This window comes from Lytechinus variegatus, chromosome 4, assembly GCF_018143015.1.
Source record: "Lytechinus variegatus isolate NC3 chromosome 4, Lvar_3.0, whole genome shotgun sequence".
Classification (NCBI taxonomy): domain Eukaryota; kingdom Metazoa; phylum Echinodermata; class Echinoidea; order Temnopleuroida; family Toxopneustidae; genus Lytechinus; species Lytechinus variegatus.
In genome coordinates this window covers 261,567-272,149 of record NC_054743.1, presented here as the reverse complement: position 1 = coordinate 272,149, position 10,583 = coordinate 261,567, and the positions used below count along the sequence as shown (strand labels likewise).

The 10,583-nt window shown below is 38.6% G+C and overlaps 1 protein-coding gene across 1 annotated transcript; it reads right to left on the bottom strand.

The window, feature by feature from the left end:
* Positions 1–550: 550 nt before the first annotated feature.
* LOC121413182 (piggyBac transposable element-derived protein 4-like) lies at positions 551–4,651 on the bottom strand. The gene is made up of 3 exons (XM_041605942.1): positions 4,102–4,651; positions 2,916–3,101; positions 551–2,462 (listed from the first exon to the last, which is right to left on the bottom strand). Exons 1-3 carry the CDS (start codon positions 4,581–4,583, stop codon positions 1,289–1,291), a joined length of 1,842 nt encoding a protein of 613 aa, XP_041461876.1. The 5' UTR covers positions 4,584–4,651; the 3' UTR covers positions 551–1,288.
* Positions 4,652–10,583: the final 5,932 nt, after the last annotated feature.

Here is a 10,583-nt window from a genome sequence, read left to right as displayed (position 1 = left end):
TTCTCTCACATTCTATATGTCACGATATTTCAACCTATTTATGTCGCTCCCTTCCTATGGCTGTACACTTTCTTTTTTGGAGGGAGGGGGTGGGGAGTAGGTATTCTATTTCCCTCTCTCTTCCATGTATTTCTATCTCCCTATCCCACTGTTACTATCTTACTCTTCCTCCCTCTGTTAAATTTTTTCATTATTTGTTCCTATCTCTCTCCCTCCCTCTCTTTTTCTTTATTTCTCTCTCACTCGTTCTACCTCTTCCATGTCTATCTATCTCCTTATCTCATACCTCGCTTTTTCTATTTCTCCCTGTTTTTTTCGTCACAATTGTCCATCTTTCTTTCTCTCCCCTCTTTTTCTATGCATATCTTTCTCTTTCACATCCATCCTTCAATCTCCATTTTACCAATCTTCTTATTCATTCTGTCTTATATTATTTTTTCATTTACTTATAAAACTATTCAAAATTAATTAACTATTTCACATATCACCACCATACATGTATAACAACAAAACTCCAACTATAATAACTATTGACTCACAGAATGACAAATAACTTTGTGATACAGTTGAATACTGTTTGGTTACATTTTACTGGATCCATGTGACAAATTGAAACAACATTTTATCAATTAGTTCAATCAGTAAAGTATGGCAATATTCATGGCATAAAGTTTTTCAAATGCACAGACTGTGCAAAAGAAACAATAAATATCAGCTATCAATAAATAACAAAGTAAATGAAATATTGCTTTTCACATCATAAGTTACATATGTACAACGCCTCCAGTAATATCACGGAATATTGTCAATAACTCATTATACATGTATTTGAATATGACTGTATGTACAATATTTACAGTAATCAGAAAATAATTCAGCCTTGTAAATGCTTGTCAGAGGATTACCATTACTAAAAACTATATTGCATAAATAAAGCAGGTGTTCAATTAATATATTACGGCAATAATCATGGCACAAAGTTTGAAAAATAACTTATGAAATAGACAAAATAGACAAAATAGACAACAGCCATCACCTCCAAACTACCTCAGAAAAATCGGTGCATATTCATTGACTTAGTTATATAAGACATAAATGATAACGTAAAAATAATAAGATTATCATTTAAGAGTAAACAATGGATACATGATAAAACAATAAGAAACAACATTGCACAATTATTAGGATTGCACTAATGATACTGCCATGGCATAGTCCTTTAGATAAAACTAAAAGAGGTGACAAAACCAAGACATCACATGGGCCAAGTCAGTAAACTATTCAGTGTTCAAGCACGTGGAGAGTGGTAGTTCTGGAAGCACGGTTCCAAGCACATGGGCAGTTGGCATCGCTTGCAATAGTAGGAAGTTGTCTTACGTCCATTTCCGTTCTTCTTAGAGCAAACAACACAGTCTGGGTAGTATCTCCCCTTCCCACCAGAGCATCTCTTCCCCGCGAAGTGTTGGCCTTCATATCTCAGGGCATCCCGGTTGTCACGTGTCGATTCTCTTAGTACCTTAGGGCGACCTGCTGGCTTCTTCACGAAGCCATTGACGAGTCCATTGATGACCTCCATCCGAAACTTCCTTGTTGACACAGAAGAGCCCGTAGCCAAACGATAGGCGAGATATCCGTTGACGAGTGCAACTTCAAGTAAAAAGTGGAATACCACCATATACCATTTTATATGCCGGTGAGGATAGCGATAGTAGGACATACGCTGGTCCAGTAAGTCTACTCCTCCCATTGATGAATTGTAGCCACAGATTGCAGTTGGCTTGGTGACCTGACGAACCCCTCCTGCCGATCTTCTGTCACGCACCTGCCTCTGTTGACATCCAGATGGGTGGATGGTTGACAGAGCGCTGACCCGCTTTGTGTCGTGCCATGTGACACCCAGCATGTCACCTCTCCTGAAGAATTTTGGTGCGTCACCTTTCCGGGCTGCGGCAGCTGCTTCCCTCATCATTGGCGGTATGCCCCTTCGGTTGAGACGGAGGGTCCCACATGCACCAAGATTAACTTCCTTCAGGTCCTCGAATAACTGTGGCGATGTATAAAAATTGTCCATGTATACATGGCGTCCACTCCCAGCATAAGGCCGAGTCAGGTCTTTGACGACTTTGGTGCTCAAACCGTCTCCTCCTCTCCCTTCCTCCTTGCCGGTGTATACGCTCCAATCCAGACAGAAACCGTTGGATGAGTCGGTAATTACCCAGAACTTTACACCAAACTTCTTTGGCTTCATAGGCATGAATTGTCGAAAAGAGAGTCTCCCTTTGAACGGTGCCAAGCTTTCGTCGACCGCCAGTTCACGACCTGGTGAAAAAGACTGCTGGTATGTTGGGCGAACAAGGTCTATAACAGGCTGGACTTTGAACAAAGGATCATAACCAGGTTGTCCGCGGGGAATCCTCAGCTCATTGTCGACCAGGTGCAGCATGGAGTTTAGCAGTTGGTACCTGAAAATACATAAAAAAAATATATAACATTATTATAGTTTTTACAAAACTGATTTCATTGACTCTAAAATATATTGTTTTTACATCAATTAAAAATTTAAATATAAAATGCATATATCTGAAACAATGTTTTCCAAACAAGAGAAAAATGTTTTGAATTTAATGCTTCCCCTAAATTGACAGAAACAGCAAAACGTTACTGTTCATATTACTTTATCCCTCTCTGACTTTATTAGAATAAACTTGGTTTATTTTCTTTCTGCCCAAAACCCTTCCTCTGAAATTTTGAGTCAGCTGGGACCCCACTCATCCCATCAATATCCACCCTACAGTATGATTGTAACATAAATGATGAAATGAATCACACAATAAATCTAGATTGTTAACACAAATGTCTTGATCACAAGATAATAAACTAATAAATGGAAAACATAGATAATGATAGATACTAACCTATTACGACACATGACTGTAGAGAATCCAGGTGTGCCGAGAAGCCAGTTTTCCTCCCAGTACTGGTCGGTAGCAGACTTGGTCACGAGGCCCATCGCCATTTGAAGAGCTATAAAGGCTTTCAGCTCTGCAGGAGTCGTATCCGTCCACTTGTTCAATCTGGAGTGTTGCTGCAGCACACCTAACCTGAAGAGAGAAAAAAAATGTAACATTAGAGTCAATGATTATACAAAGTATATATCGTACTGATTATCAATAATACATTTTTCACAAGTAAATTGAAACAAATAAATGACAGGAAATGCGTATTTTGGATTTTTATTTAATTTTTGCAACCAGCTGTGATTCTAAACATGAGTGTAAAGGAAGCTCGGGCACATGCACAATCTTAACAGCCAAAATATAATGGAAAAAATAAATGTAAGAGTGAAGTGGAACATTTGACAGACCATCAGAAAAAAAATATCAAGAAATGGCAAGGACATTTTTCTAAAATAATTCTAACCAAATATTCAACTTTGTAGCTGAAAAGGACTGTAAAGTTCCATTGGAATTTGGAAAGAAATTTTGTAAGGAAATCAAATTCTTTTTAGTCTATAAATGCAGTTGAAATCTTTGCTTTGTTGCGAAATCTTGATCAGCATTTGCGGTGGAAGCCCAAACATTTAGGGGGGTGGGACAAGCAAAAAAAGGGTCATCAATCTTAATTTTAGGGGGACCGAAAACATTTCAGGGGGGGGGGTCCACGTGAATTTAGGGGGGGAACGCAGGAAACAAAATTGCAAAATCGACAAGCAAAAACAAAAAAAAGTCATCAATCTTAATTTTAAGGGGGGACCACAAACATTTCAGGGGGGGTCCACGTGAATTTAGGGGGGAACGCAGGATAATAAATTATGCAACAAAAAAAAAATTATCAACAAAGAATTTTATAGGGGGACCGTATGATTTCTGGCTCAGTCAAACACTGAACTGAAAAATCTTGGTGTAGATTCAGTCTATACTATTCTAATATAGGCCCTACATGTATTTATACAATATAGACTCTAGACTCAGTCTAGCAACCAAATTGTTAGCACAGTCCCACTTATTGATTCATGTGTTAGAAGTTCTTTATCATTCATGGGTGGGGGGGGGGGGGGGGGTAATACACAAAGATTGAAATACAAAAAATAATTAAACCTACCTTCCAATGGTCTGTTTTGCGTACAAATTTGTCTGAGTTGCCATCAGCTCAAACACTTCATCAGGAAAGAACTGTGAGAAGTAGTCGACAGGCTCGTAGTCGGTGTGATCGAAGAGAAGTTTTGGCCTTTCTTGGTACGAGTTCTGCTGCCACGAAGGTGCCCAGTCTTCATCGCCGAGATCAATCCACATGTCTGGTTGCTGTTGTGGTAGCTGTTGTTGTGGTTGATCGTCATCTTCAACCTCGCTGTCAGAATCATGCTGATAATCGTCCGTCCCTAAACCGCCACCGACCTCTCCGCCCTGCTCATCGCCGGACCTCTCCGGCTCCAAGTCTGGCTCTGACTCGCTCGCACTTTCTAGCGACTCATCCGAATCAGAATCGGCCCTAGCTAATGCTGGTGGTGTCTCTCTCATAACCATCTCACGAACCTCATCAGGATCAAAAAACCTGGGTCTCTTCCCTCTCGGAGGTGGAGCCATATCTTGTAAAAAATGTAGAAATACTCGAAAAAGTCGAATGTAAACCGCATGAGTAAGTTGATCTGTCAGAAAGCCGAGTTCGCACTGCACACAATAATGATAATTACGGCGTTCACGCGATGCGCAATACAATGCAAAACAGCGTAACAATCATTGTAATTCCGAATGTGCGCAGTCATGCACGAAGCAGGCGAGGGTAGGAAACAATGCAAGCACAAAGCAATCAATAGTAGGCGTGCGAGCACGCGTGTGGCATGTTACAGTAGGATACGTAGCATGCACGAAGCACTCAATGAGTTAATCTCAATTTGATCGATCTGGGCCTGGAACTTGGAGATGGCATCTGAGACAGCATTGCTGACTAATGCTAGAAAATCTTCATTTACTAGAAGATCCTTGAGTATCTGTGTAATTACACCAGTTGAATGGGAACGGGTCATCATGGCAGGTGACAGAAAGACAACATCCACTGAGAGGCCGGTACAATATATCAAGGTGATGTTTTTATCAATATAGCTCAAGTTCAGCTGGAGTTCAGCACTAGGCCTAGTGTCTTAGTGACATACAATAACAGTGGCGTGAAAATGAGATGTAACGTCAGACTGATTTCACAGATGTCTACAATGTATGTGATAGGTCATGAGAGCTATCGGGCAAGAAGTACAAAATCAAAAAGAAATTACATGATCACAAGTCTAAACACAAAAGGTAAGAGCTATTGATGACGTGTCCCGGTGGCGCGTTTCCGTTTTACACCCTGGCGAAGGCATTTTCCGGAAAAGTAGCCATAAAGCGACTAGTGAAGAGTCTACGTCTACGTTTGTTTACATTATCAGCTGGGCGCGCGATCCAAAGTCCGCACCGAAGTTATCCGCAGAACATACCGTACTTGAAAATGTGCACAGCTGAGCTTATACTTTCCAGGTTCAAAACGAATGTTTGCCTTGATCATTTGCCTTTGCCGATTTGCTGATGTCTGTCTTTCTCTCTATCTGTCTATCTCTCAAATTCTATCTATCTATGTAACTGCAGTATCTATCTATCTAATAATCTTCTCTGTCTCTCTCATTCTTTATCTAATCTATCTCAAATTCTCTATCTCTCTCTATCTATCCATCCATCTGTCTGTCTTTCTATATTTCTCTCTCTCTACCTATAACCTATGTAACTACAGTATCTATCTCTTAATTTGTCGCTCTACTCTCTCATTCTTGATCTATCTGACATCTATCTATCTCTCAAATTCTCTATCTATCTCTTTATCTATCTATCTGTCTGTCTTTCTCTATTTCTCTCTATCTATTTATCTATTTTTTAACTAGAGTATCTATCTATCTGTTAATTTGTCTATCTTCTCTGTCTCTCTCATTCTTTATCTTTCTATCTATCTATCTGTCAGGCTCTCAAATTCTCTATCTCCTTCTCTAGCATCTATCTATCCTTCTCTCTCTCTTTCTCTCGACCTCTCCCCCTCTCCCTCTATATATCGACCTCTCTGTCTCCCCCCTCTCTCTATCTATCCATCCATCTCTCCCTCTTTCTCTCTCTTTCTATCTATCCACCTCTCTCTCTCTATTTCTATCATCTATTTATCTGTCTATCTTGTCTCTATCTATTTATCAGTCTTCTATATCTATCTTTCGGCAGCATCTAAGTGTATCAATCCATCAAACTTCAATTTGTCTTTCCATTATAAGTATCTGTTTATTTTGATTTTGTCTGTCATTCTATTAATTTAGTTAATAATTTATTTTTAGAAAAAAACTATCAAACAACGCGACTGCAAAAGCATGTTTGGATTTCACTCCTGACTGCCGCTCTCTCTGTACATGAATTGCCGAGGAACTCTGTGCTCTGATCAGTAACTGCAAATTGCATGCGGTGGTGGACTCGCCTGTGTCGCACGCTTATGGCACGCATATAAGGAATCAATTAAATATATATTTCACTTAAAAAATATATCTTTCTCTTCCACTAAACCATTTCACTTAAAGAAATTTATATTTCACTTTTAAAAATATATTCCACTTTATAAAAAAATATATTTCACTTTTCCAAAAAAATATATTTCACTTTTGAAAAAATAATGTTTCGCTTTTAAAAAAAAAATCATTTCACTTGATACATTTTAATTTTGAGAGAAAACAAATCCTTTCACTTTTGTTGGATAACACATGCGGCTGCCGTATTAGACCGTAACTATCCTCACGGCAATGTCCATTCCTCTCGCTACGAAAAACATTTCACTCGTGTTGCAAATTCATTTCACTCAATTGCAAAAAATACGTTCCTCTTTTTTCTCGGCCTGTAGGCGGCGCGCACCATTGTTGGCGGGATGAGGAGAAGATACATGATATATCTATCTATCTCTCTCTCTGCCTAACATATATCCATCTATTTAAATATGTCTATCCTTCTATCTATCTATCTATTTATCTATCTAATATCTATTTATTTCGTTTAATATGTCTGTATATCTGTGTATTTATCATTCAATCTTTATATCTAACTATCTATCTATTTATATGTCTATCTGTTCAGAATACATATGTCTACTTTTTATCTTTAAATCTAATAACTATTGATCTGTCTAAATAGTTATGTCTGTTTATTTGTTTGTTTATCTATTTAATATCTATCTATCTATCAAATTTGTTTAATATGTTATTCTATCTGTCTACCTATATCAATAAATATATCGATCTATTTTCTCTCTCTCTCTCTCTATCTATCTTTCTGTCTATCTATCTATCTGTCTGTCTATCTGTGTATGTACCTATGTATCTACCTGTCTCTGAATCTATGTGTATATCAAATGTGATATCATTATCACCGCTGGGAATCATCGTATTTTTTTCATCAATCATTATCAGTATCAGCCTCCTCATCGTATTTTTTTATCGTCAATGTCTATCTGTCCGATACCTATCTATCTGTTTATATCTATCTACCTATCCATCTGTCTATCTATCTATCTATTAATCAGGGGCCGCGGAACGGTTTTCAAAGCGGGGGGGGGGGGGGGGGTCATACGGTAATTTTTACGGTTTTGGAAAAAAGTAAAGGGGGCTGCCCCCCCCAGCTTCCGCGGCCCCTGTTAATATCTATCTATCTTCTATTATCTATCCACCTATCATTTATCTCTCCATCAATCTATCTATCTATCTATCTTTCTTATATGTATCTGTTTGAATATGTATGTCTGTTTGTCTATTTATCTTTCATACTTATATCCACTCCTTTGTTTAAATAATTATGTATGTTTATCTCTGTATCTACGACAGACCAATTAATTCGTCCGCACGACGAATTAAAATCTAATTTCACTTGTTACATTTTAAATCTGAGATCAAACAAATCCTTTCACTTTTGTTGGATAACACATACGGCTGCAGTATTAGACCGTAAGTAAATTTCGCTCTTCACGTAAATATCCCCATTCCTCTCGCTACGAAAAACATTTCACTCATCTGCTCATGTTGCAAATTCATTTCACTCAATTGCAAAAAATACGTTCCTCTTTTTTCTCGGCCTGTAGGCGGCGCACACCATTGTTTGTGGGACGAGGACAATACACCACGAGGTGGGCCCATAAACACAAATCGTAAAGTTTGAATTTATCGCTGATTATACACAGCTGCCAGGGCAATCAGCTGTTGCATTCGGCCCTACGATCAATCGCTAACCTTAGTACGGCCGGTCTGGCTATAACGTTTTGTAGGCATGAGGCATGAATGCTTTTTACATACACTATCTACGGAGCTGAATGGTCAAGGTATAAGTGTTGAAATTTCCCTTTTCTCCATTCTGTCTGTCTTTTACTTCAAATTTGACATATGATGGTCATAATGATTGATGAAATGAAGCTTACAAAAAGCTACATTTCACTGGTCAACTCACTTGTACCTGCACTGCAAAACCAAATTCTCTCCATTTTTTCCGAGACGTGATGAGGGGGGGGGTCACCATCTTTAGAACAGACATAAAAAGTGAGTATTCGGGACTGAAGATGGATGATGACGTCATCGCTCAGCCCGAAAAGGTTGGTGTTAGCCATAGAGATACTTATATAACGCGCAATTAGTGTACATCTCTGTGGTGTTAGCCGAGAATGTCCATGATGTCATTACCCAACTTCAGTCCCGTATACTCACTTTTTATGTCTGTTCTAAGGATGGTGACCCCCCATTCATGTCTCATACAAAATGGAGAGAATTTGGTTTTGCAGTGCAGGTACAAGCGAGTTGACCGGTGAAATGTAGCTTTTTGTAAGCTTCATTTCATCAATCATTATGACCATCGTATGTCAATGAAGTAAAAGACAGACGGAAGGGAGAAAAGGGAAATTTCAACACTTATACCTTGACCATTCAGCTCCGTAGATAGTGTATGTATGAAGTATTCATGCCTATAGCCAGACCGTGCTAAGGTTAAAGATTGATCGTAGGGCCGAATGCAACAGCTGATTGCCCTGGCTATTGTGCATAATCAGCGATAAATTCAAACTTTACAATTTGTGTTTATGGGCCCACCTCGTGGTGCATTGTCCTCGTCCCACCAACAATGGTGTGCGCCGCCTACAGGCCGAGAAAAAAGAGGAACGTATTTTTTGCAATTGAGTGAAATGAATTTGCAACATGAGTGAAATGTTTTTCGTAGCGAGAGGAATGGGGATATTTACGTGAAGAACGAAATTTACTTACGGTCTAAGTACTGCAGCCCCAGGACCAAAATCCAATTGAAACCAGTTGGATTTTCAACTGGTTTCAATTGGTTTCAATTGGTTTCAACTGGTTTCAATTGGTTTTAACTGGAATTAAACAATTTCCAGTTGAAACCAATTGAAACCAGTTAGGCAACTGGAAATCCTAACTGGAACCAGTTGGGCAACTGGAAATCCTAACTGGAACCAGTTGGGTAACTGGAAATGACTTCCAACTGGAAATGATTTCTAACTGGAACCAGTTGGGTAACGGGAAATCCTAACTGGAACCAGTTGGGTAACTGGAAATGATTTCTAACTGGAACCAGTTGGGCAACTGGGGATGACTTCTAACTGGAAAGATGGGTAACTGGAAATGAACTCTAATTGGAACCAGTTGGTAACTGGAAATCCTAACTGGATCCAGTTGGGTAACTGGAAATCCTAACTGGATCCAGTTGGGTAACTGGAAATGATTTCCAATTGGAAATTTTCCAGTAACCCAACTGGATCCAATTGAAACCAGTTAATTTGCATATTTTTTGCCAGTGTGCACTTATTAATGTTTTATCAGATTTATCCTAATTTACATTGTATCTATTGATTTTTTTTCAATTTGAAGTACCACACTTTTTTCAGATAAGTTTTTAGAATACTTAGCAGTGAAAAACCATGTTCATAAATGTTAAAGATTATAATTAGAACAGATTAAAAGATAATTAGTACACCACTAACTGTTACCGAATTACATCAAATAAAAATACATATATTTGAAGATCTTCCATATACATGTATACATATGAAAGTCTGTGTTTTATCAATGCCCTTTACATTGGTATTAACAGACATATAACACTGCTTCTGTGTTGGCATGAGCAATATTTATAGTGCAAACGTTAATTAATTTGTAACTAATTAAGTTCATTCCAACTGGAAGTTCCAATTGGATCCAGTTGGAAACCAATTGGTTTCAACTGGTTCCAGTTGAAACCAGTTGCCTCCAATTGGTTTCAACTGGAACCAATTGAAACCAGTTGCCTCCAATTGGATTCAACTGGTTTTAATAGGGAAATTGGAACAACTGGAACCAATTGAAACCAATTGCCAACTGGTTCCAGTTGGCCAACTGGTTTTAACTGGAACCAATTGGCAACTGGTTTTCAATTGGAACCAGTTGTTCCAATTTCCCTATTGAGACCAGTTGGCCAACTGGTTTCAATTGGTTTTGCTGTAATTGGTTTTAACTGGATTTTGGTCCTGGGGCCGTATGTGTTATCCAACAAAAGTGAAAGGATTTG

Bases quoted from the DNA above. Each gene is read 5' to 3' on its own strand.
- LOC121413182 (XM_041605942.1), bottom strand. From the start codon at position 4,583: ATGGCTCCACCTCCGAGAGGGAAGAGACCCAGGTTTTTTGATCCTGAT. The intron at 3,102-4,101 runs GTAGGTTTAATT...TTCTCTCTTCAG, and splicing joins GCAAAACAGACCATTGGAAG to GTTAGGTGTGCTGCAGCAAC. The intron at 2,463-2,915 runs GTTAGTATCTAT...ATGTATTTTCAG, and splicing joins ACAGTCATGTGTCGTAATAG to GTACCAACTGCTAAACTCCA.